Source organism: Orbicella faveolata, unplaced genomic scaffold (genome assembly GCF_042242905.1).
Source record: "Orbicella faveolata isolate gen_17 unplaced genomic scaffold, um_ofav_v1 contig_12, whole genome shotgun sequence".
In the NCBI taxonomy this organism is placed as follows: Eukaryota; Metazoa; Cnidaria; class Anthozoa; order Scleractinia; family Merulinidae; genus Orbicella; species Orbicella faveolata.
The window spans coordinates 30722913-30746289 of record NW_028301539.1 but is presented as its reverse complement, the minus strand read 5'-3'; the positions used below and the strand labels follow the sequence as shown (position 1 = coordinate 30746289).

Below are 23377 nucleotides of genomic sequence, written 5' to 3'. Positions count from 1 at the left end.
CAATCAAGAGTCCCTGAGCCGGGGGCATATGTTTTGTGGTCCTTTGCAGTAAACCTGATTTCACATCTTTTCAGACTGTCGAAGTGACATCAAATATATATTATTATTATTATTATTATTATTATTATTATTATTATTATTATTATTATTATTATTGTTATTATTATTAATAATAATAATAATAATAATAATAATAATAATAATAAAAACAATTAGAATTTTTGCACCCTGCCTTTTTTTCTTAGCGACCGACGATTGTTAAACGAATCACCGTGATGGTTCGCCTTGACCCACGAACTTTCGTTGATAATCCGTCTACGGATGATCTGTCTGTTTGCCCGTATTTATACACAGACGAATTATCGGACAAACTATCGGTCGTTGCCCAAGTTCATCCCAGACGGACAATCCGTCTGTAGTCATGATAAATCCAGCCAAAAAATTCCCTCGCCTCAATACCCTCGCCCCGTACTTTTTAGCCACCTGAACTGACTGCAAACCGTCTGATAAAAAAATCTGCCTTTGCTTGCTGTAGCATTATTTACTTTTAAAACAACGCAGTGATGTAAACCTAGACAAACAACCAATCGCATTCTACCGTAATATTCATAACATTTCTAGGAATTCAACTGTTTATACGGAAGTGCGTTTTTCCCAGAAAATGGTACAAGGAAGAGCTTGATTGGACTTGTCATTATTGTGATGGTCTATTAAGTTACTCAGTTCAGTGCGAACTACTTTCTTGTATGAATTTGAACGTGGTTTAATTTAAATCGAATCATTGCCGATTTGTGCTCGGTTTTATTCGACATGGCGAGTGAACAAACGGCGGGCTTATACCCTCTTCTTAGCTCTCAGATTCAAGCGAAGTTTTTAGCGTTGCAGCAGACTCAGAAAATTTATGATCAGAAGGATTCATGGCGAGTGGAAATGGAACTCATTATCCAGGAACTTTACCCTACTTGTCGCCTTGTTTTGTGCGGTTCTTCAGCAAACGGGTTTGGAAGTATTGACAGTGATATCGACATGGATTTGGTGCCAGGCACCGAGACTAGATTTGTCAGAACTGGCGACATGTTAAGGAGAATCGAGTCGCTTTTCACTCGCAAACCTCGTCGTTTTGAAACAGAGGTATTTGACATATATCTTTCATTGTAGAGTTTTATTGTTGTCCTAGTTTCGATCAGACGATTATTTTATGAAAAACGCGATGTTACGCAACTAGCTGGTTGTTATAACTCAGGTTAGAGCTTTTCCGTGTTGGCTGCAAAAGTCAAGGCCTGAAATAATCAAACTTGTTGCAGCGAAAAATACGAAGACCCACCCTGCAAGCAGAGCCGTTTCTTACGGTACATATGCTTTGCTCAAAAATGAGATAAAAGATGCTCGCAGGGGTGACAAAGACCCAGTGGGTTTCCGGAAAGTTTGCCGATGACAAGTCAAGTCAAAAATCGCGAAATTCCCATGCGAACGTTTTTATAGGGAGCGCAAATTATTCTTAACCAACAATAAACTGTACTAAGCCTGGTTCACACTAGCGACATAACGACATAATGACATAATGAAAAGATCAGTTTTATCTTTATGTCGTTATGTTCATGCTGGCGGGTATGTTGCTAATGTGTCATATGTCTACATGTTCACACTACAAACATAACGTCCTTTTTACGTCGAGATAACGTCCTTTTTATGTCGGTCATGACGATGTCGTTATGTCGTTATGTCGCTAGTGTGAACTAGGCTTTAACCATAATATAATAATTGGGATAAACTGATTGATTTTTACTCCAATTATCAAGATCTTTTCCACTTATTAGCTCGAAACTTGGCGAAATTCTGACTCCTTGAGACGTTTTTTTTTTTTTTTTTTTTTTTTTTTGGAAAAGAGACATCATTTTATCAATTAATTCCCAGACTCATAATTGTTTACCTCTACAACATTCGCATGACTACTTCTCAATTGTCAATCACGTAGAGTGAGCGCATTAGAGCGGTACGGGGAGGGGAGGGTTGGGGGAGCTTTAAAATTGTGACTCCGACTAAGTTCCCACTTTGAGGAAAACTCTTTGACAATTCGTCAGGACCGGGTTGTTCGAAAGCCGGTTAACGCTAACTCAGGATTAAAAGTTCAACGAAGTGTTGATTTTTCTTGTAAAAAAAAAGTTTTAAACTGCTATGGTATGTGAAGTGTAACGTTATTCAAACTCAAGACTGGAAAACAAACAATATAAACCGGAAACGTCACCGAAAAGTTACAAATATGAAATCAAAACTCTTGCTAATCCTGGGTTAGCTTAATCGGGCTTTGAACAACCCGGCCCAGATAAGTAAGTCGCCTATATCTTACAGAACACTATGTCCCTAAACTAATTTCAGGTTATACCGAATGCTAACGTTCCCATAATCACACTCAACGATAAGGAGAAGTCTTTTCAAAGTGATATCACCGTACAAAACTGGAACAGTGCACGAAACGCCTTCCTTTTAAAGTGCTACTCCGAGTGCGACCCAAGAGTGAAACCACTGGTCATTGTGATCAAACTATGGGCTCAAAAGGCTGCAATCGTTGGTGCAAAGTTAAAGAGGCTTCCAGGTAAACCTTTTTACAGTAAGTTCCTTAAGCCATTGCATAGTATGGCGAGCAAGGATATTAATTTGATTTCTGTTAGCTATAGGTTCCGAGTTCTATATGCGGGTTTGTTTAAGGTACATTTCCATGTTGTTAAACTCGCGATCGTCGATCTGCAAGTCTTTTAACGCTAGAGTAGAATTCTGTGTTTAATTCCGTTACTTAGCTTTGGGGAGTCTAAACCGAGTGCATAGTAAGGGCAAGGATTGTTAGCTCAATAGGAGTCTAATAGAACGTAATGAATTGATTGAACAATTTAAAACACATTTAAAACATGTTTGGTTCGACCAACAATCTTCAATTGGAATTTATTTACACTTTTGCATAGGGTTCGCTGTAGTTCTGATGGTAATCCACTTCCTCCAAGCCGGGTGTTCCCCACCGGTCGTTCCAGTCCTGCAGAAAGACTTCCCAGAACTCTTCCGCTCGTCGAATACTGAAGTACTGGACCAGCTGACTGGAGAGATTCCTATTCAAGTTAAGGAATATAAGTCGGCTAACAAGCAAAGTCTTGGTGAGCTGTTGATCGCGTTTTTTCGGTATTATTCTGATTTTCAATGGGCTGACATCATTTCTATTCGTACGGGAACTACTTTGGACAATATGATGTATTCCAGGGTTTGGCGGGGACCGAAGATCAGAATCGAGGACCCCACTGATACAGCCGGGAATGTCACCAGAGCTGTGTTCGACGAATACGAAGCTAGACGCATTAAAAACGCCTTCAAGCTCGCGTCCAGGAATTTAAATGGAAATGCTTCTTTAGAAAGTATTCTTTGACAAAATGACCTCAAGACAATGAATCTCGCACCACGGTATATAGACATTACTGAATTGGACAATTTCTGTTGATATGTAATTAAATTATTTTGGCCGCCTCCCCGGCTAGGAAGACTCATTACAAGTGGGTTCAAAATTGTTGACATATTATCGATCGCCACCCTAAAAAATTCTGCCCGCCTCCCCCTCCCCGCACCCCAATCAATGTTGAAACACGCTTCGTAGGCGACATTGGAAGTACGAGATTGGGGCGAAGTATGAGGAAATAGAAAGTGAAATAGGACAAATTACACTTAAAGGGAGAGGATTTTCTTCCGGCAATGTCTCCAATACTTTTTTCCATGATTATAGATATTAATAAACTGGCGCTTCTATCGAAACGGAAAAGAGAATTTGAAACAATTCAAAATTTGAACGATCGTGATCTTTAACATGTAGGATCAAAGAAATTTCTAGACGTGAAACGATATAAATTCAACCTTTTCATGAAAATCAGTATAAAATAGCCTTAAGAGAATGACGTCCAAGGCTAGAACATATCCTTATACATATACAGAGAAAATCACCAGACTATACTGACATAGGTTTTACGGACCAATCGATTCATTGAAGAAATTATCAACTCTACCAAGAAACGGCAAAATAATGAATAATAAATTACAATACTAGTAAATTCTACAGTAGAAGGTAACGTGTCTCAGATCTGGAAAAGCCTTCCAGGCTTGCTATCAAGGGCTTTAAATCACTCCTAGGAAGAAAACAAGGGAATGCTTTACTGTGAATTAAAATGGAAGTAAAAAGGGAGTCTTTTTAATCAATACACATCACGCTAACAGCATGTAATATACACACCTTAAAATCACCATACCTGGTGTAGTATAAATATATTTTGTAATTATTTCGACGTTTCTAACAGGAGCCCTTCTTGAAAACCTCAGAAGGGATTGTTCAGAGCTCTGCTCTACTCAGCAATATAACTCATTGTACTGTAAGCGTTATATTATTCTCAGGAGCTAATAAACTAAGATAAGGTAATACTTATCTGCAATATATACAGTTCATGTTATGATTGATGTGCTATTTTGGCCAGTGCAACTCTAGTTAATAACACTGTGTACTGAGGAAAAGGGTTCACGTGGATGGTTTTTCGTCTAGTTCCTAAGCCTCGATTTTACGCCTCGGTCAATCATTTTCGAATGTGCTGCCGGAGGTTTGTCTTGGATATATACCGAGATCAATTGACCGCGAAGGCCTGAGAGAAAGCCATACAAGACAGTGCAAGGCAAGGTGGTTTTCAATGTATTCATCCAACAGATTTGTGTGAGATTAGAAAAACCATCCCTGGCTAAAAAGCGCAGAACCTCTACAAACCAGTCAGCTCTGAGTTGACTGAAGGTTGGGTCAATATTGAATAGGATAATCTTATGCCGGGATCCGAGCTGCCGAAAATTGGTCATAACGTCTGCGTGAGCACTGTCTCAGTCCTGATCAAGTAGTTACTAACTCAAGAATAATGGTAACTGTAAGACTTATACATCTAATTTATAAGTCACATTTAAAGCATTTGAAAAACGGAAATAGGAAAACATCTGCCCGCAGGATAATTAACGACAGAAATTACATGTAAATAAACGAACCAATCATACGGTTCTTGCTCGATTGTCGATTTCTAGGAATTTGACTATTGACACTAGAAGCTCGTTTTCCTAGAAAAAAATTGAAATTCTTGAAAGATGCACATTAATAATTTAAAGTCTAACGGAGGAACGAATCTTACCCCGGACACAACACATCTTTAAAGGTGGAAATTGTCACAGATATGGCGGATGAGAAGACTGATCGCTACACCCAACTAAGCTCCCAGATTCAAGAGAAATTCCTAGCAAATCAACAAACGCAGAAAATTTATGATCAGAAGGACGCATGGCGGGTAGAAATGGAGCTGATTATTCAAGAACTTTACCCGAACTGTCGCCTTGTTCTCTGCGGATCTTCTGCAAATGGATTTGGAAGTATCGATAGCGACATTGATTTAGTGCTGAGTGTTGGTGAAGGGGAGCGAGTGCGGGACCATACATGTTGAGGAGAATTGAGTCGCTTTTCACACGCAAGCCTCGGCGCTTTGAAACAAAGGTAAACTTATGATAATTGCAAATTTCACTTTCAAAACCTGACTACCCAACCCGGTTACCTTGCATCGCATAAACTAGATTTCGAGGGTATAACATAACCATATCATGACCGATTCAATTGATATCAGTCACGAGCAAACGTTTTGGAGAAGTGAGTCTTCACCAAAAGGTTTTTTGTGATCTTTCCACAGTGCTATAAAAACGGACTCAACAAAAATTGTCATTCATCATTGGCCAAGCGGAGAAAACAAAACCCCTTGCAGCGATAAAACTCGCTTTTCATGGGAAACTCTGATATAGGGCCGGGTTGCACTAGAGCGAATTCAAACATTTTCAATTTTTGGCGAGGAAAAAAATTGGCAAAAATTCGCAAGTACCAAATTTTGGTAGTGGTCGCATTAGATCAACATGTTGGAACCAAAACGTTACTGATTGAAATATACGTCACAAGATCTATATTCTCAATTAAGTATTTTATTAGATTCCGTGCAAGAGTTTAACTCTTCCGTCGCAGATTTTTCTCAACGCTGCATGTTCTTGACTCTCCGCTCTACAACAACTCGTGATTTTCGGCCCATTAAGTAGACGAGCAGATTTTGCTCGACTTGCGTTTGTGTTGTTGCTTGCGCCACTTGCGCTCGAAGAAGATTGGCTCGCTGAAGCCATCTCTTCAAATTGCTGATAGTAACCGGATCCAGGGTACGGATCATAAGAATATGAATAAAAACGCAGCTCATATTCCTCGTTTACATTGAAATAACTTGTAAAAAGCGTCAGATGGACCGGGTAAAATATGATTTTCTCCTGCCATCGCACGCGCCAAACTGGACGAGCCCGAGCAGTCAAAGTTGTTTTCTCGCCGTAATTTAATCCAGACTTGTTTTAAAAAATAAGACAGTCAAATGGTTAAAAAGACAAAATTGTTTGCTTTGCCAAAATTTGGAAGCCTCCGAGGCAGCACTTCGGCTTCTTTGAAGATTGGCGAAATTTTGGCAATCCGCAAAAACTTGGCAAGTTTTTGAAACTGGGGGTCGCACTTATTTTGCCCTACTTATTGACAAAATTGGTTCTAGTACGACCCGGACCTAAGACTGAAAAAAAATTCTGGAGCCGGTCACTTCGGCAAGTGCTTTATATATATATTACAGTGGATTTCCCTTCTCTTTGCTATGACGTGACACAGAATTAAATATGTTATGACTATTATTTGTTTGTTAATTATATTTTTTAATATAACTATCCCGGAGTAAGCAGTCCTTATTAACAGAAATGGTCATAAGACAGTTATCATGAGCTATTTGTTCACAATGCTTGCGGAGGAACTTGTGCCAGTTATTCAATATTCTTCAGCTAAGTTCAGGAAGCCTAATGCTGAAGAAACAGTAGCACTTTGGAAGTTCCCCTTAAATTTGGTCGACGATCCAGAAAAATGCAGTTTTTGCAACAGTAACGTGATGCTTTTGCGACAAAACTGAAAGTAGGTTACTGATTTTCTGACTAGCCAATATATATAATGACAATAACGTTACACTGAAGCGAATTTTTAAACTAATCTTGTGTCTGCTTCCCCATTAAAATGCTGCAACTTTAAACTCCATTTTCCCGCTAAAATGCTCCGTCTACTCCACCCCACCCCCCACCCCGGCGAAAAAAAAATAATAATAACAATAACAACAACAATAATAATAATAATAATAATAATAATAATAATAATAATAATAATAATGACTAATTATCAACCTTCCGCAGTCATGTGCTATTGCGTTCAACCTGTCTCAATCGCAACCGTTTTTGGCTGATTTTCTTGAAAGGATTTTGAACATTCAATAAATGATTGTGCCTATAATATTCGCCTGAAGTTTTTAACTAATTTCAACAAGGCTAAAATTGTTTTAAAAAGTTAACAAAAAAAAAAAGAAAAGAAACGTTTTCGACGTTATGTCATCGTCAGGACAAGAGTGTCTAGCGACGCCGTAGTTCACCTGCCTTTAAAATCAATTTACCTTCACTGAAAATGACTTGACGTGAACGTAACATAATATTGGTCAGCTCTTCAGCCGGAAGGGAAACTGAGTTCAAAGGTCGGTGAACTATAGCGTCACCAGGCACTAATTTTTTCCTGTGTAAACATTTTCAGGTGGTATCTGATGCAAGAGTTCCTATCATCAAACTCAAAGACAAGGAAAAGTCGTTTGAAACCGATATCAGTGTGGAGAACTGGGCCAACGTGCGTAACGCCTTCCTTTTAAAATGCTACTCCGAGTGTGACCCGAGAGTGAAACCGCTGGTTATAACCATCAAACTGTGGGCTCAAAAGGCTGAGATCACTGACGCAAAATTACATCGGCTTTCTGGTACAGTAATGCTTAAGGGTTTTTTTTTAATTGCATCGAACGGCAAGCATTATTTAGTTTTCTTGAGCAAGAAAATGATTCAATAAGCTACATGTTAGTGACAACTTTGAAAGAGAATGTTCTCAACACTTCAGGGTTCACACATGTAGCTAAGCGTTGGGGTTAGCAAATGAAAATGACGTAAGATTATGAGATTTCGTGAAATCTGTGGGACCTCTTCACAAGTCCACTCTTATTCCGGGGGTTCCCTTTTTTCTTGCAAGGAAGAAACCATGTTCACTTCGCTCCCTCCCCCCACACCTATTTGAGTTTCTCTACTACTGATCACGGGTTAAACGCTCTGAAAGCGGTGTTTTGAACTTCATGCTTGCATAGTTCTTGGCCGTAAACGTCTATGAAAGTAAATTTCTTGTCGCAATCTCACAGATTTGTGATAAAGCGTTCCATTGACCACAAGCATTTAGCAGGGTACTCGTCTGACAACCATAACTAATAAGCCAGCAAAATATCTTAATAAACTTTTTTGGTAGATTTTTAATTTTTGCATCCCTTGCGCCCCACTCCACTTTCTTGTTCTTGAAGTTTGACAATAATTAAGTTTGCTAAGTATGAATGTTTTACCTTTTCATTTTTTTCGAAAGGTTTTGCCTTAGTTTTACTTGTCATTCATTACCTCCAAGCCGGATGTTCCCCAGCGGTTCTGCCCGCGCTACAAAAAAACTTCCCAGAGCTGTTCCGCTCCCCAAAAACCACTGTTGTGACAGAACTCACCGACGACCTACCTCCCCAAGTTCAATCATACAAGTCTAACAACACGCAAAGTCTTGGCGAGCTGTTGATGGGGTTTTTCAAGTACTATACTACTTTCGGCTGGGACAGAACTATTTCTGTTCGCATGGGCGGTACTCAACCAACACGACGCGGAAGGATTTGGAGTGGACCTTACATCAGACTGGCTGACCCGACAGACGAAGGCAATGTAACCAGAGCAGTTTATAGCTTGAACGAGTTTACACGCATAAAGAATGCGTTCAAATCTGCATCAGATCAATTAAGCCAGAGCGCATCTTTGCATAATGTACTTTAGAGAAACTGAAATTCTGAGGAAGTCATACATGAGTTTATAAACTGTTAACTACACTTAGTGAAAGAAATCAGTTAAATCGACGTTTTTCTAGCAGTGCCTTGTCAGGGCGACCCCTAATTGTATCTCCAATTTGGTAGACTGAAGAAACTAAGAGTATTGGTACTACCTGTCAATAGAAATTCACTCCCTGTTCTGACACACTTTACAATAAAATAAGCTAAGGAAGACCATCGGACCTTGTAATAATTACTGTACTTATTGCCTCCTAAACTGAAGAGGAAGGCACTTAGAGAACAAGGACGTGAATTTATCCTTCTTCATGTTCCAGGTCTTGGAGGAAAGAAGATTTCTTTGTAACCGAAGATAAGATAGGATAAGATAAGGTAATCTTTATTTAAACACGGTTAAAAATTCGTCAGCTAACGAAAGCTTCTAATAACTAATAGTAAAAAACAACTGAGGCAATTGGTGTCAGTGGTGGCTCCTAGCATTGGAAGTTGACCTATTTTGTTTTGTTTTGCTTTGTCTCGTGTATCAAAACAATACAAAATGACGAGGCGAGCGGAAGGCTGTGTTGTCAGATTCAGCTAGTTTTCGAACGAGACGTGAAGACCTGTGTGAAGATAAAGCGATCCAACGATAGAAAACGCGCAGAACTTCGACTGATATCAGGTTAGCACACGCGTACTTCCATAGAAGTTATTAGAATCGTTTACAGGGCCTTCGCCATTACAAGTCTTCGCCATTACCATCAACAAAAAGATAAATCCAATAAGTGACGAATGCTATTTAATACGGGACCACTTGGTATAAAACATAGAGTGTGCTACAATCATTAATTTAGAAAAATTTGCAGCTGAAATTCTCTCATCCCTTATCTCCAACGATAAAACTTTTGCGCTTGATTGTGAGAGACTTGTCGTGTCTTCCTCGCAGTGCCATCCTGTTTAGAACTTTCGAGTTTCACTAGCTATTCAGGAGTCCTCACCGGAGCCGATACGCAAAATATCCGCTCCGTAGGGCATAGTGTGCTGGCTGGTATTCTATTGCACTGGCATGAAACTTGCTGGAAAGCTCGCTTCAAAACAATTGCTTGCTTACTGTTTCTTCAATCAGAAGCTTGTCCTAGCTGGAAAATGCTCATTTTCGGGATGAACCTAGCGGGTAAATTTTAATGTGAGGTTGTCCCTGGTAGACCCGGTTACCAGCCGCCGCTCTGGAAAATTAACACCCGGAAACTAGCTTGTACTCGTCAAAGATGGAATTTCTGGCTGCAAATTACAGATGCGAAAGCCAAACTGGCTTGTAGTGTTGAGATGCGGACTTTCTAGATTACAGATATATCATTCGCTGAACTAATTAAAGGTCATAAATATGTCGCGAACGCTGTTATCGTTGGTATTGACACTTGCTTTTGTAATTGTTTCTCGCGCCTTTGGCGCAGGAGATGATTGTTATAGGCTGAGTCGAATTTTATACTCGTTTTACCGTTACTTCTCGTATTGTTAGGCATTGTGAGTGAATTATTTAACATAGAAATCGCATCCAAACAAAATCGACACAAGTTGTTTATGTCTTAGTTATGGTAGCATTACGCTGTTATTGTTGTAGATCGAACTGGTTGAAAAATGGTATTTCTGTTTATGCATGAGTCAATTCCAGCAGTGCCCATCCCCCCCCCCCCCCCGCGGGCTAACCCCCGGGCATTAGCATTTGTTTAAAAAATATGGACAAATTCCCTGGCGTGGGGACACGTTAGCTGTCTAAATGCCCTGGGGTGGGGACGAAGAAAGAGAGCAAATGCCTCGCCCCCGGGATCGTCGCATTCCAACACTTTTGCAGGTTTTTAATTAATCAGTGAATAAAACAGTCAACTGTTCAGTATTTTGTGAAGTATATATGAAATAATTCATATTTGAACTGCGATTGTAGATGAAAGTGAAGAATGATCATCGCAGTAAATTTTCCAATTTAAGCAATTGGAAAGAAGAAGCCTGAAAAAATCAGGGCTTCAACGGGATTCGAACCCGTTAATTACTACGATGATCATTCTTCACTTTCATCAAAACCGCAGTTCAAATATAAGTTATTTCATATACACTTCACGTCATTTCACTCCTCACGGGAAGAGTATGAACTCAATTAATTGACCTCGCTCCCAATGTGTGGCTTCATAGCTCGGTTGGTAGAGCAACGCACCGGTATCGCGGAGGTCACGGGTTCGAATCCCGTTGAAGCCCTGATTTTTTCAGGCTTCTTCTTTATAGTCCGAGCACGCCTTCCGTGCCTATCTTGGTAAACACCTTACACCTTCAGTTTTCAGGGATTGGCTCTGTAAAATGCCAACACGACTGAGAGTAAGACATGTTGCGCATTTAAAACGCGGCGATGAATTTCAAGCTCCCGAAGACACATGTTCAGTCTTTCCTTGGTATTTTTAGTGATATCACAAAGGACTTCAAGAGTCAACTTCTTGAAAATTATTCAACGAATTTCATTTGAAATACCTGTACTTGTTTAGACGAAAATAACTGGCGACTGAGTGCGTGCTTTATTCGATACTTTTTTATTCATATCATTGTATGCACTATTGTTTGACGCACAGAAATCTCAATGAAATATTCTGATGCAGCAAACACTTTTCTAGTAGGTGGAATGAATTTTAATCCTGTATGTAAGGAAGTCTCAAGGGACATCCCGTTCATTTTAGTGTCAGAAACCGTCGTGTGATGTGAAGGTGAACCAGCATCTTCGTCGATGTACGAACTCCCCTTCGCAGATAAGTATACGCTTTCGTTTTCTCTTTTCATGTCCTTGTTAACTCTTCGCTTCGTTTCGCTACGCCTGTGCTTTCTCGCAGTTTAGTGGTTTAGTACAACCGTTTCGTTGAGCACTTTTTTACGTCCACACAGTGAAGAAATTGTTGAATACTAGGAGGGTGTGAAACTTTCGGAATAAAGAATTACTAAGTTCGTTTAGACCAGCACATCGGAATAGCAGGTTTGAAAGTTTCTTACTGAATACCCCATTTCAGAAATAAGTTAATTTACTAGCCCTCTCGTTCGCCGTTTTTGTACCTGTTTTATGTTGTCCACGGCGGGTCTGAACTACAGGTCACATTCCACAGGTCAGAGCACAGGTCACTGTGCTACAGATAAATAAACAGCACCAAGATTCAGTCTCTTAGCCCTAATTAAACCTAGCACTCTGCGAAAATGTTGTTTTAGATCGAGGGGAAACTTTTGGCATAGTTATTCATCAGTAGAGTAGGGATTTCTACTCTTGACCTGTGGAATGTGACCTGTGTTTTAGACCCGGCTTGTTGTCCATTGCTCTGATGCTCTGAGTTGCTAAGGGTATGAAGATCTGACTGACTTAATATCAACAGTGTTAAAGTTACTTCAATAATATTTCCTGAGCATTTGAATTCTTTTCTCATGTAGGAACGGTTTGTTTCAATACAATCACTGAACTAACTGCTCGTGAAGGTTTTAATTGGGGTTAATTTAGTCGGTTGTACCTCGGGAGCGATTTTTTTGAGTTGTTATACAGCCATCCTTGTCCTTTACTTCAGGAGTGATTTCTGATACATTTTCGGGTAAGTCATATCAAAATATTGCGTTAGAATTTCAGACATAAAAGCAGATTTGTGTTATAATTGTCTTTGTGGTTATTGTTCATTTATCTTCATGCTTTCATAATTGTTTACATTTTCGTGAAATCAGAAATTACTTGACGAATAGCACCAATTTTGAACAAACTTGTTTTGAATTCTGGCGAGAACATTAAAACTACCTCACTTCAAATAAAGTAATTCTAGGAGAACATTAAGAAATTTTTTGATGCAGGCGATATTGACCGATGTTACGTTATATGGCCGGTTTCTAACTACCGAACTGATTGACCTACTGAATATATTTTTTGACATTTTTCTCTCTCCTTCTGGCACTAGACGAACAAAGGGGTATCCAAAGGAAATGTAACCATTACGAGCAGCAGTGTTCAATTTTGGAGCTTCGTTCTCTCCATATCAGCCTCTTCATGTTGTGATCAACTCCAATTTCAGGTAAATTCTAGGTTTTGTTGTTTTATCTTGTTGTATCATCTGACCTTGTTGCAAAGTCTGATTTAAAAATTGTGACTAAGATAGCTATCACGATAAATGCATTGTTATGGTTCAGTTTGACCCTTGCTACAATTTTGTAACTTTTTTGTTCTAGTGTATGGTAATTTAAATTAAAATGTAACAGAAATCTTTTTCGATCGATTGCAGGTTGTAGTTCTTGGGCTCTAGCGCAACCTGGAAGTTGACTATAGGAACTGACTGATTTCAGATAAGTACATCGTATTTTTGTTATTTGTTCGTCGTTTTCCTGGTAAACGATTTAATTCAGAGCAAGATTAATCGAAAGAAAATATACCACAAGAATCCCAGATCTGACACGTTTGTACGCAGTAAATTTTCTAAGCGAAAAGAAAGCCAGTCACCACTATAAAGTGCATTTCTCTAGTCTCTTGCAATTGATTTCAGGCTAGCGAACACAATGTAATATGCCTGAAAATAGCAACATTGTACAACTACAAGACTGTTCTATTGAATAAAAGGAGATTTACTTCATTTAATGACATTTCCTCTCTTTTTTCCAAGGTTGAACACAGAGTGCACGTGCATTGAAAGAAAACCAGCCATTTTGGATTGTAGTGTTTTACTATTCGCGTCGATGCAAGCAGACGACATCTGAAAGATCTTATAGTCAGATAAGCTCGTCGTCATTTAATTATAACTTGGCTTCACACTAGAAGCTAAGTTAGTTTCAAGAAAGCAGTTGGCTCAAGTGCACTTGAAAATCTCAAGTCGCACTTTAGAAAACTTGGCTTCACACCTGATGACAAAGTATATTACTTGAGCATTTTCGCAGAAAAATAACTCATATATATTACAAATGCGATTGTCTCGCAGTAAAATCGTGAAGAAATGCATATGGTTGCTTTGTTGCTAAAGAGCAACACAGCAATAGCAGCAAAACAAAGGAACAAACGACATCTTCTGTATTTCTCTAGAGTGGCTCAACAACGCGGTTTTCGGCAGAGATTGCTGTAGGGCTTTAGCTAACCTAGGAAATGTGTTTCCGTGTGACTCGTCCAATGTTCAACAGAGTTGTGCGATTGCAAAGAAATGACCTGGTTGAAACTTGAGACAGCAGCTGGTTTGTATTTTGCAGAAGAGCATTTGCTGTGTCGGATGATATGAAAACCTATGGTTAAGGCTGTCAATGAAAATGAAATTCAAGAAAGTTGTTTACTAGTATCGGTTCGTTCGTCAGAACTGTAGCAACGCTGCACACCGCCCTCAGTTGGCTTCCATTTCCCATTGGTCAAGTGTGCTCTCAAGTGTGGTGTAGACCATACTTGACGGCGTACTTCGGCTTCTTTGAACTACGAACGTTTCCATGGTCACTAAGTTAAGTTCAAGAAAGCACATTTTACCCCTTCACACTCAAAGTAGGTTCCAAGTGCACTTAGATTATACTTACAAGCTCTAGTGTGAAGCCAAGTATTTTCTTAACTATTCTGTCTTATACCATTTACAGTATCAGTCCAAGAAAGAAAATAATTAATTTCTTTTATCATGTTGATTACATCCTGAGGGAAATAACCAAATGAACTGTCTTCATGTAGCAAAAAAATATTAATTTTACACTGCTTTGTGCGCGTTCAAACGCTGTCTGAAAAGCATTTATGCTTTACATGTCTCTGTAAACCGCTGGCTCTGCATTGTCTTTGACCAAATTCCTAAACCTAACGCAATTTAAGTCAGTATATCAAAGCTTCCTCTTTTCTTTTTCATGCAGGTTTTAAAATAGACATGCTGAGAGAAAACAAGTCCATTTTGTACGACAGTGCGTGGCTCTAATGTTCTTTGGTACAAAGTTAGTATTGCAAACATCTTGGTTCAGATAGACCAGATATTATCTTCGCAGTTTTCTATTCATTAACTGAGAAACGTAGTCTAGATGTACCACCAAAAGCTCAGCAGTAATGTTCATAAAATATTTTTTGCCGGTGTTAGAAAAACTTGCCTCACTTGGGTTCTTGCAAATTTATGAAACGAAGGACTGAAAATTTGCCAATGCAAGAAAAGCAACTTCGTTAGCTCTTGAACTCAGTGGTTTCAATCAATAGTTCACTGCTTACTAATGGCTGGAAACGCTTTTTCTCTACAATAAGTCCAGCATCTCCAAATTTCCGTTTTTTTCGCTTTCAGTCCCAAGTTAGTAAAATCTCCTTCCATGTCAATACATTTCAAAGTATCTTGCAGAGAAATTCTTTAACTATTTTAATGTCCTTGGCAGAACCAGGAAGTTTGTTTGAGATTTGCCAGCCAACAAAAATTTAGTGGTTTCTTTAATTATTATACCATACAGTATTGATGCCTGCTTTAAGAAGTCACTGCAGAATTGTCTGTTTTTAAATTTATAAACACGTCTCCAATTTGTTGATGAAAAAATAGTTCGTTTTATGTTTAATCTCCTTTTTTGCCAGGTGAACTCGGATATTGGAGAGAAAGTGTGGCCATTTTGGATTGCAGTGCTGGTGCACTATGATATATTGGAAAAATCTTAATTCAGATAAGTTCACCCTTTCCTCATTTTACTTGAATTTGTCGTCGACCACTGTAATAACTGTGTCATTCCAAGTATTCTGTAGATAAATCTAATCGGGAGTAGTGAAAGATGAAATTTTGATCCTGTGGTGAGCGTGGGACAAAGAATTGTACATCACAGTCCGTGACGGGATTCGAACCCATAAACTCTTAGATACCGGTTGGGCAATGAGGAATTGTTCTGATGTCCGAAAGAATTCTTGAAAGTAACACGATTGCGAGAGATTTGTTCATCAATTTCAATAAAGTAATGCTTTAGAAAAGCACTGTAAATGTGTATTTAGGGGCAAATATTCGAAATTAACACAACTGGAGATCCGATAATCATTGAAAAGTAATTTAATTTGTTGTTTTCTGCTCTTTTTATCACCAGGTTGAATGCAAACATCGTTTCAATAGAAAGTGTAGCCATGCTAGATCAAAGTGTGTAAGCTCTCGAAGCCTGGCTCGAGTTGACAGCCATTGAAAACACCTTTTTCAGGTAAGTCGTTTTCTTCTCTGTTTACCATTGAACGATTTCAGTCCAAAGAGTGATCAAAATATATATCATCGTACCTCGCTGCGTTGTCAAGTATGTTACAAAGGCAATGTTACCAAATTCATAAACTAAGAACAAAAGAAATGTATGACGATCAATTGGGAAAATTGATATTTTGAGTTTGAGACTGAAGTGAAAGGTTGAACATCGCAATTTATTATTTTAAAGGACATCTTGAAACGGCCGAATATTCTCCGCAATGCAAAATTGAAGCGCTTTTTCCTGACATTTTGAATTCAAATTTAACAGAATACAAACCTGCTGGTGGTACTAGTAATTGTTACAAATTTATTTTGATATAAACATTGTGAAAAACAAAGATTCTAAAGTAGCATTTCAGCTTACTCTCGGCTTGGCTTTGCGAACGAAGATTTAAGGAAGTGATCCACTTATGCTGCAGACAGAGAACCATGTACGACAATTTACGAGAACAATTCCAGTTTAATAGCACAATGATAATTTGCAGTGCGAACAATGCTTTCCTTATACGAGGCCGCAAATGAACTTTAAAGGCGATTCATTTAGAGAAGGAATTGTTCAGAATCAAATGTGTTTAAAATAGTATTGTCAGGCATTCAAGAACGAACAGCAACTTAATTTATAACGACTGATAGAGCTCATTACTTTATCGGCATGACAATTCTAATTGCGCTATGGTAAACACGATCAGTTTTTGGTCATCAATGTTCGAAGCTTGACCAAAATCTATATAAACATGCACTACTTTTTCGTCTGTATAACTGATAAAAGTACAAAACATGGAGGTAGTGAATGAAAAAATATCATCACCTAGGGCAAATTAGTGTCTTGCTACACCATTTAATATGGAAATTAACGTTTAGAACAGAGAAAACAGAATTAATTTTTACGAACGTTGTTTGGCTTCAATACGTACTTGCATGTGTCCGGGTACAAGTGCGCTCAAGCCTTGACAGAAATTTCATGTTTTCGATGTAGCGATGTTTCACTGACATGGATTTCAAAGTGTAGTTTGAGTATTTTCTTTTTCTCAAGAAAACAACAGTTTGTTGCATGTGAATAAAGTTTTTGTGTCAGTATTCAAACAAACAACAAACAAATAACATTCCAGCTAGAATAAATATGTGACGCTAGTCTCGCAGGGTAGCTGAAATGATAAATTGAAGTAATGGTCGATACATTTTAAAACAAAGAGCAAAAATAAAAATGGACCCTGAGAAAAATAGATAAATAAAACAAGTACACAGGTCAAAAGGTGTCAAAACTACTGTTTACACATATGGAATGTAACAATGAAATGGAAAATAGATAAAATAGAATCGAAAACTTTAGAAAGCTTTGAATTTACATAGTATGTTAATTGCTGCACGCGCAGTTTCCCGCTTCCTTGGAATGTCGTTTTCCGTAAAAAATAAACAATCTTCAATCTAAGCAGGAGCCATAACCGGGGACAGAGACCGTAAGTCTCGGGATCTGCACGCACCTAATGATATGGGGCACTTTTGCTATTTTTAGAACAACCCTGACGACATACATCCGCGCGGATCCACGCACATGTCGTGGGTTCTCGCGTGGATGTTGTCAAAGAATAAAGTTTATATAAGAGATCTCTCTACTCTGGTATCGAGGTAATTTGTGAATTTCTCAAACAGTGCTTAATGATAAACAAAACCTGTTTTCGATAGTTTCTTATTATTTCTGCTCGTTTGGCAAGTTTGCAAAAGATTTTGGAAGGAAAGTCTGACGCGTACAAGTAGCTCCAGTCCGAGTCGTTGTTTTCAATTGTAGCTAATTGTCAACAAATCTTGACAAAGATTTCTTTCGTTATCTTTTGTGCTGAGATTCTGCAACAATTTTCACCAACGCCAGAAGGCTACTATCATGTGCGTTTGTTCAAAGTAGTGAAATTTTACACAGCTGCGAAAATAAAATAGACAAGGAGTTTTGATAACTCAGCCAACAAAATCGAAATCGTAATTCGAGTTGATTAAAGAAGGCGTCATCGTAACTTTGCTGATTATTCCTGCTGTATTCACATATTTTCAGCTAAGCAGTTTAATATGTTCTCAAACATTTATCAACCTTGAACATATTTAAAAACTAGAGATATTATTGCGGAAGTCCAATTTGTCATGTTTACTGACTGTACAAAACACGCATCGGCGGGTGCTCTTATTCATCGACAACAGACAATTTATTGAATTTTTACACAAACAGAGTCTAGCCGTGTCTACAGACGTAAACTTATTGGGCCTTGATGAGATATCAAGCGTTGCTTACAATTCAGGCGAAGTGCAAACTTGCAATTTTTTACTTCTTTTCGGTGGCCATAGACTCTGGCGAAATCCCCGCAAGCGTTTGGCAAGAGGAGGGAAACTTTGAAGTCCTTAAACGCTGCAATATCCAAATTTTTCCAATCGATTTTTTGCTGTGTTACGGAAAAGCTGTTTATCTTCAGCATATGTGAAATTTAAAGTGGAGTAATGTGGAACTCTTGTAAAAGAAGCAGCGGAACACAACTTGGTCTGAGTGATATAAAACGGGACATACCTAAATTCGACACTGCCTTACTTCAGTCGAATTGGAGCAGCTTACGACGAAAATACTTAAGCAAAACTCCAACAGACATAAACGTATTGAGTTGTGGGCCAAAAGCATGAGACATGTCGGGAATTTCGGATGCCATTTCCCCCGCGCTACAACCGCAAAAATCCTCGCAGCATGTACGCGCGCTTTCCACACACGATGACGCAATTTGTTCTAAAATAGAAAAATTGTCCCATATCATAGGGACAGCCCCACTACTAGAAATGGCGCGTGCTTACGGTCTCCGTCTCCAATTGTGGCTCCTGATCTAAGCTCATTTTAGCAACTCAGTGTACAATTTTCACATCGATTCGACATAGGGAAGATTAGTACAAAGTTATTGCATTGGAAAACGTTATTATCAGAAGTTAGAAACTAGTCTCACTTAGTGCAGGAACCGTGATTTTACAAGAAGTATTTACAAGCAGTATTACTGAGGAAAGGTTTCAAGACATAATTATCATTATGATTTAATTTTTGCTTTGGAACTTTTGAACAAACCTTTTGAATTTTAATCATATTCGTCATCCTTTTCATCTTTTATATGGAGGTCTTAAAAATGAAACAAATTTTAGAACATGCAAAGGGTGAAGGTTAACTGAGAGTGCCTCTTTCCATGTTCATCAAATTATAAATGCAGCATGGATTTCAAAATTTTGCAAATATGTCAAAAAGTTTGAAAATACTAAAAAATATAGCGATTCAAATTTATTTTTTTAATTAAGACTTTGTAAAAACCAAAAAATTCTCTAAAACATAGACTTGAGCTTAGAAAAGTACACCAAAATTCATAAAACACCTTTGAGTGTGCTTATTTGCCACAGGAACGTCAAGAAAAGCAATGAACTAATTGACACAACAAAACGTTCCCTGATTGTTTTAACAAGGAGTTACCAAGTTCAGTTATTTATATTGACCTGCGTCAGTTTCCATTGTTTTCACTTTATCAAGATACTGGAAAGAGCATTGACCTAAATCCTGTTTCGAGACGCATTGGCAATAATTAAAGTGAGATAAGAAAGTACTTAAACACAGTACATTTGAACATAGTTAAAAGAGGGAAATGGTTATGAATCACGGCAAATTTCTTTGTTATATGTTTTTGTTGGCTATTTGTGGGGGGGGGGGGGGGGGGAGGTTGACCCTGCACAAAATCTGGAAAAATACAAAAAGTGGTTATGTGTGCTTATACAACTAACCAATAGAAACATTGCGATTACGTAATTCATGCACAGTATAGGGGCATAAAACAAAAAGATGGACAGGGCCAAAGACCTTCCAGCATAACTCTTAGCCTGTTTGTTTCCTTTTTGATGTTTGTTGGGATTCTTAACCATTCCCTCTATTAACTATGATTTGAACAAATACAACTGTCTTGAGGATATGTTTGAAATTGTATCGATGACCTATAAGAAACTGGAACCGAGAATCAAACACGTAACCGTCAGGAAATTTAGTCGTGGACATGTTAACAGGTCGTTAATAATTTGCAGCAGCAAATTATTTCACATCATTGCTGATAAAGGCTGTATTTTTAGCCCGCATTTGTAAGTCTATTTCTTAGCTGGTCGGTAATAGCAGATCGAGTTTTCATGTTGTTTCCGAAGCAATATTTGTTTTTCAACTCCTTGGCAGGCAAGTGTGCTATGGTTTCTGATAGTTAAATAAGCGACGCTTTGGTAAGCAGTGAAAACACAAGGTCAATTTGCAAGGACCGATGAAACCAAAAAAAAAAAAGAAGTACCGGATCCTGTCCCTGTAAAGGATGTAATTGGACTTGGTGATGTCGGACTACTGACAAAAACGCTAGGCTGATAAAAAGGTTTGAGAACGACATAATCAATTCAGATATTTCGAAAAGCTTAAAAAAAACGCCCAGTGCCTTGAAAAGATTGCAGAAGCATTGTTTTTGATTTTTCGGTTTTACGTTCTTTTATCAATAATATCAATACTTTTGAAGCATGAATCAGTGGTACCCTATTAAAAGTTAAAGGGACACAGTCAGCTGGAGCACATGCCCATTAGATACTATTTGATTTCATAGTTAATTTGCATATCACAGAGACACGATCCATAGTGTTTTTAACCAAATATGATACAAAAACTATCATAGGATGAGCAAAAGCCCACTCAAAAACAGGTTTTTCAGTAAACGATTGAAAATCAAACAAAACACTGCGAAGATTGAAGCGGATTTCTAGATGTACTCGACGAGTATCTTTGATTTCAGGTTGTGGTGAACTTTTTCAAAGTGAGAAAACTAGTGTCCAGGTCAGCGCGGTCCCAGAGCCGACTGTGTCCCTTTAAGGGCCCATTAACCGATCTTTTCGAGCCCTTGCTAAGGAAAATTTATTCTCATATAGCCTCATCATTTTTAGTTAGTTCAGAGATATTTCATGCGTTTTAACTTTTTCATGATCAGTAACACTAGTGATGACGTCAACACGCCACGCCCATAGTCATGTGACTAATACAGAAAAATGCAAAGGCTCCCAGGCAAATTACTTTATCGGGATTTTTTTCATTGATTTAATATTTTAATTTAAATCCTCATTACGATATGCATCGATTTTGTTTCATTTCTAAAAGGTCGGATTTTGAAAGCATTTCAAAATATTGAAAAATTCGTAATTCTCTGAAAAAAGCATGATTTCGAAAAAGGAATGCATAGCTATGTTTCCAACATTGGCTTTAATCGAAATTCGTCGAAAAAGGCTGGATTTAATGAAAAACCGCGTTTCCTTTAGCATTTAAAGAAACCGGAAGTGCGCCCGAAAGATATTGGAAGTTACCCTATCAGCGCGTGCGCAATTTACACTGCCAGCGCACTTCGGTAAGATCAAACAAAGCCACACGGAGTTAGTTTTTCGCTTTCTATTGCTCTTGTTTATCTGTCTTTCTCTTATTTTGTCTTTGCTTGTACTTTCTCTGCTTTGTGTTTTGCGAAACACAAAGAAAAACTTCTAAAATGTAAGAGAATTTGCAAGTTTTTGAGTTGTTATTATTTTCCGCGCTCAGGCTGACGTACGTAACCGGAAGTGAAATTTCACCTCCTTAACAAGAGGTGCTGTTTTCTGTGAGCGATAATCCAACCATGTATTAACACAGCGGAGCAGGGCTTAAGTTTTGTATCACTCGACTTCAGTTTGCAGAGAAATATTGAGCCACGGCCCATCCAAGGATGCGAATAAGACAAGTGGAAATGAATAAGTCAGTTTCTTTCGTGAGATTTGTTAAGTGCAGTTCAGAAAACTACTGGTTCAGATCGAGGCAGAGCGTGTTGTTGATCATAAGTAAGGAAACAAGGTCGTGTCAACATACCAGCAGAAGTAAATAGTTGCTGCAAAGTTAAAGTTTTAACTTTGAAAATTAAATTTACGATTTTAACTATGAAATGTCTAGGTCCAAAAATGTTTTCTAACAAAAGAATTTACAAAATCAATCAGTCTTCATAATGATTCATGAAAACGCTTTATTGTGATCACTCTTGATCATTATGTAAGAATTAATAACCAACAGTTATTGTGCTTGACAACGCTACAGTAATCTGGTTACCATTAGTACAAATCTACCGGATTATACTAATGCAATACTGCATTCTGATTGGCTAAGGTATATCTTGTACGATCACCATTACTATTCAGTGGTTGAAGATTGTCTGCAAAATAGGGACATTTTTTTCGCGTCTCACCGAAGTTTCGGAAAAGGATTTAGAAATATTGAATGGATAATCAAATTCTCCAGAAGGCTGAAACAAGGCCATTTGCTGTCACAGCACTCGAAATTTTAGAAAAAAACTGATAATCGCTCGGACAAAGCTAAAAAAAAGGACTCAAAAGACTTCATTCTGCGCTCGATAACACTATGGTGACGTTTTAAAGTGTAGAGATTTAGTTGCCAATCATTTAGTAGGAGTTCTATATCTAAACAACTAGTTTATTTTGCTTAGTATTTGTTTATTTTATTCTGAAGCCAAAAGCTAGCGTTACCTTGTGAACATTTTATTATATATTTAAGCACCGTAAGTTTTATTTGGAAAGAAAATATAGAACAAGTAGGAGAGTATCGCAGCAGCACCCTCACTCCGACAGTTCATCGCATCACAATACATGTTGATTCTGCGTGACACATTCTGATGAACTGTTAATATTTGATTCGATCAACAGGTAGCCTGAGGAATAGTAAAGAAAGTGAACAATGATGCACCACAGCGAACAACTGGCTAAAAGACAAATACAGAAACACTTTCAAATAAACTCTCTTTGAGCTTGGAAATAAACTTTAAGAAAAGAACCTGTACTCCGTTTATCGTAAATCTGTCGATCCTCATAGTAAGTTGCGATGGAATAGTTGATTAACAAATGAAGCGGACGTGAATATATATAATATCAAGTCTGTGTGGGGGAAGAATAAAAAGATAGAGATTTTCGCAAATAACAAAGTAAACTTAGCTGATGTAAGGAAGGTGCAAAGAGCAAATTAAAGACTAGACTCCAATAAGCTCTTACACCTTCCTGTGATAAAATATTATTTAGGAAATAACTGCAGAAAAAAATATGCCGCAGAACCAGAAAGGTGAATGCGGTTAAACCTGTGTCGTTGTCCTTTACTTTGCATTTAAATTAGTT

The 23377-nt window shown here is 38.1% G+C and overlaps 1 protein-coding gene, 1 long non-coding RNA gene and 1 pseudogene across 3 annotated transcripts; all 3 read left to right on the top strand.

Moving 5' to 3' along the window:
• The first annotated feature begins 636 nt into the window (after positions 1–636).
• On the top strand, positions 637–4465 carry LOC110060327 (poly(A) RNA polymerase GLD2-A-like). The gene is made up of 3 exons (XM_020767091.2): positions 637–1131; positions 2377–2593; positions 2958–4465. The coding sequence occupies exons 1-3, from the start codon at positions 811–813 to the stop codon at positions 3407–3409; spliced, it is 990 nt and encodes a 329-aa protein (XP_020622750.1). The 5' UTR covers positions 637–810; the 3' UTR covers positions 3410–4465.
• Positions 4466–4539: 74 nt separating this feature from the next.
• On the top strand, positions 4540–10546 carry LOC110060328 (poly(A) RNA polymerase GLD2-like; annotated as a pseudogene). Its single transcript, XR_016205687.1, has 3 exons — positions 4540–5542; positions 7679–7895; positions 8537–10546. The product of XR_016205687.1 is annotated as a poly(A) RNA polymerase GLD2-like (transcript).
• Positions 10547–19896: 9350 nt separating this feature from the next.
• Positions 19897–23042, top strand: LOC149117518 (uncharacterized). Its single transcript, XR_016205688.1, has 2 exons — positions 19897–20571; positions 22916–23042. It is a non-coding gene; the product is annotated as an uncharacterized LOC149117518 (long non-coding RNA).
• Positions 23043–23377: the final 335 nt, after the last annotated feature.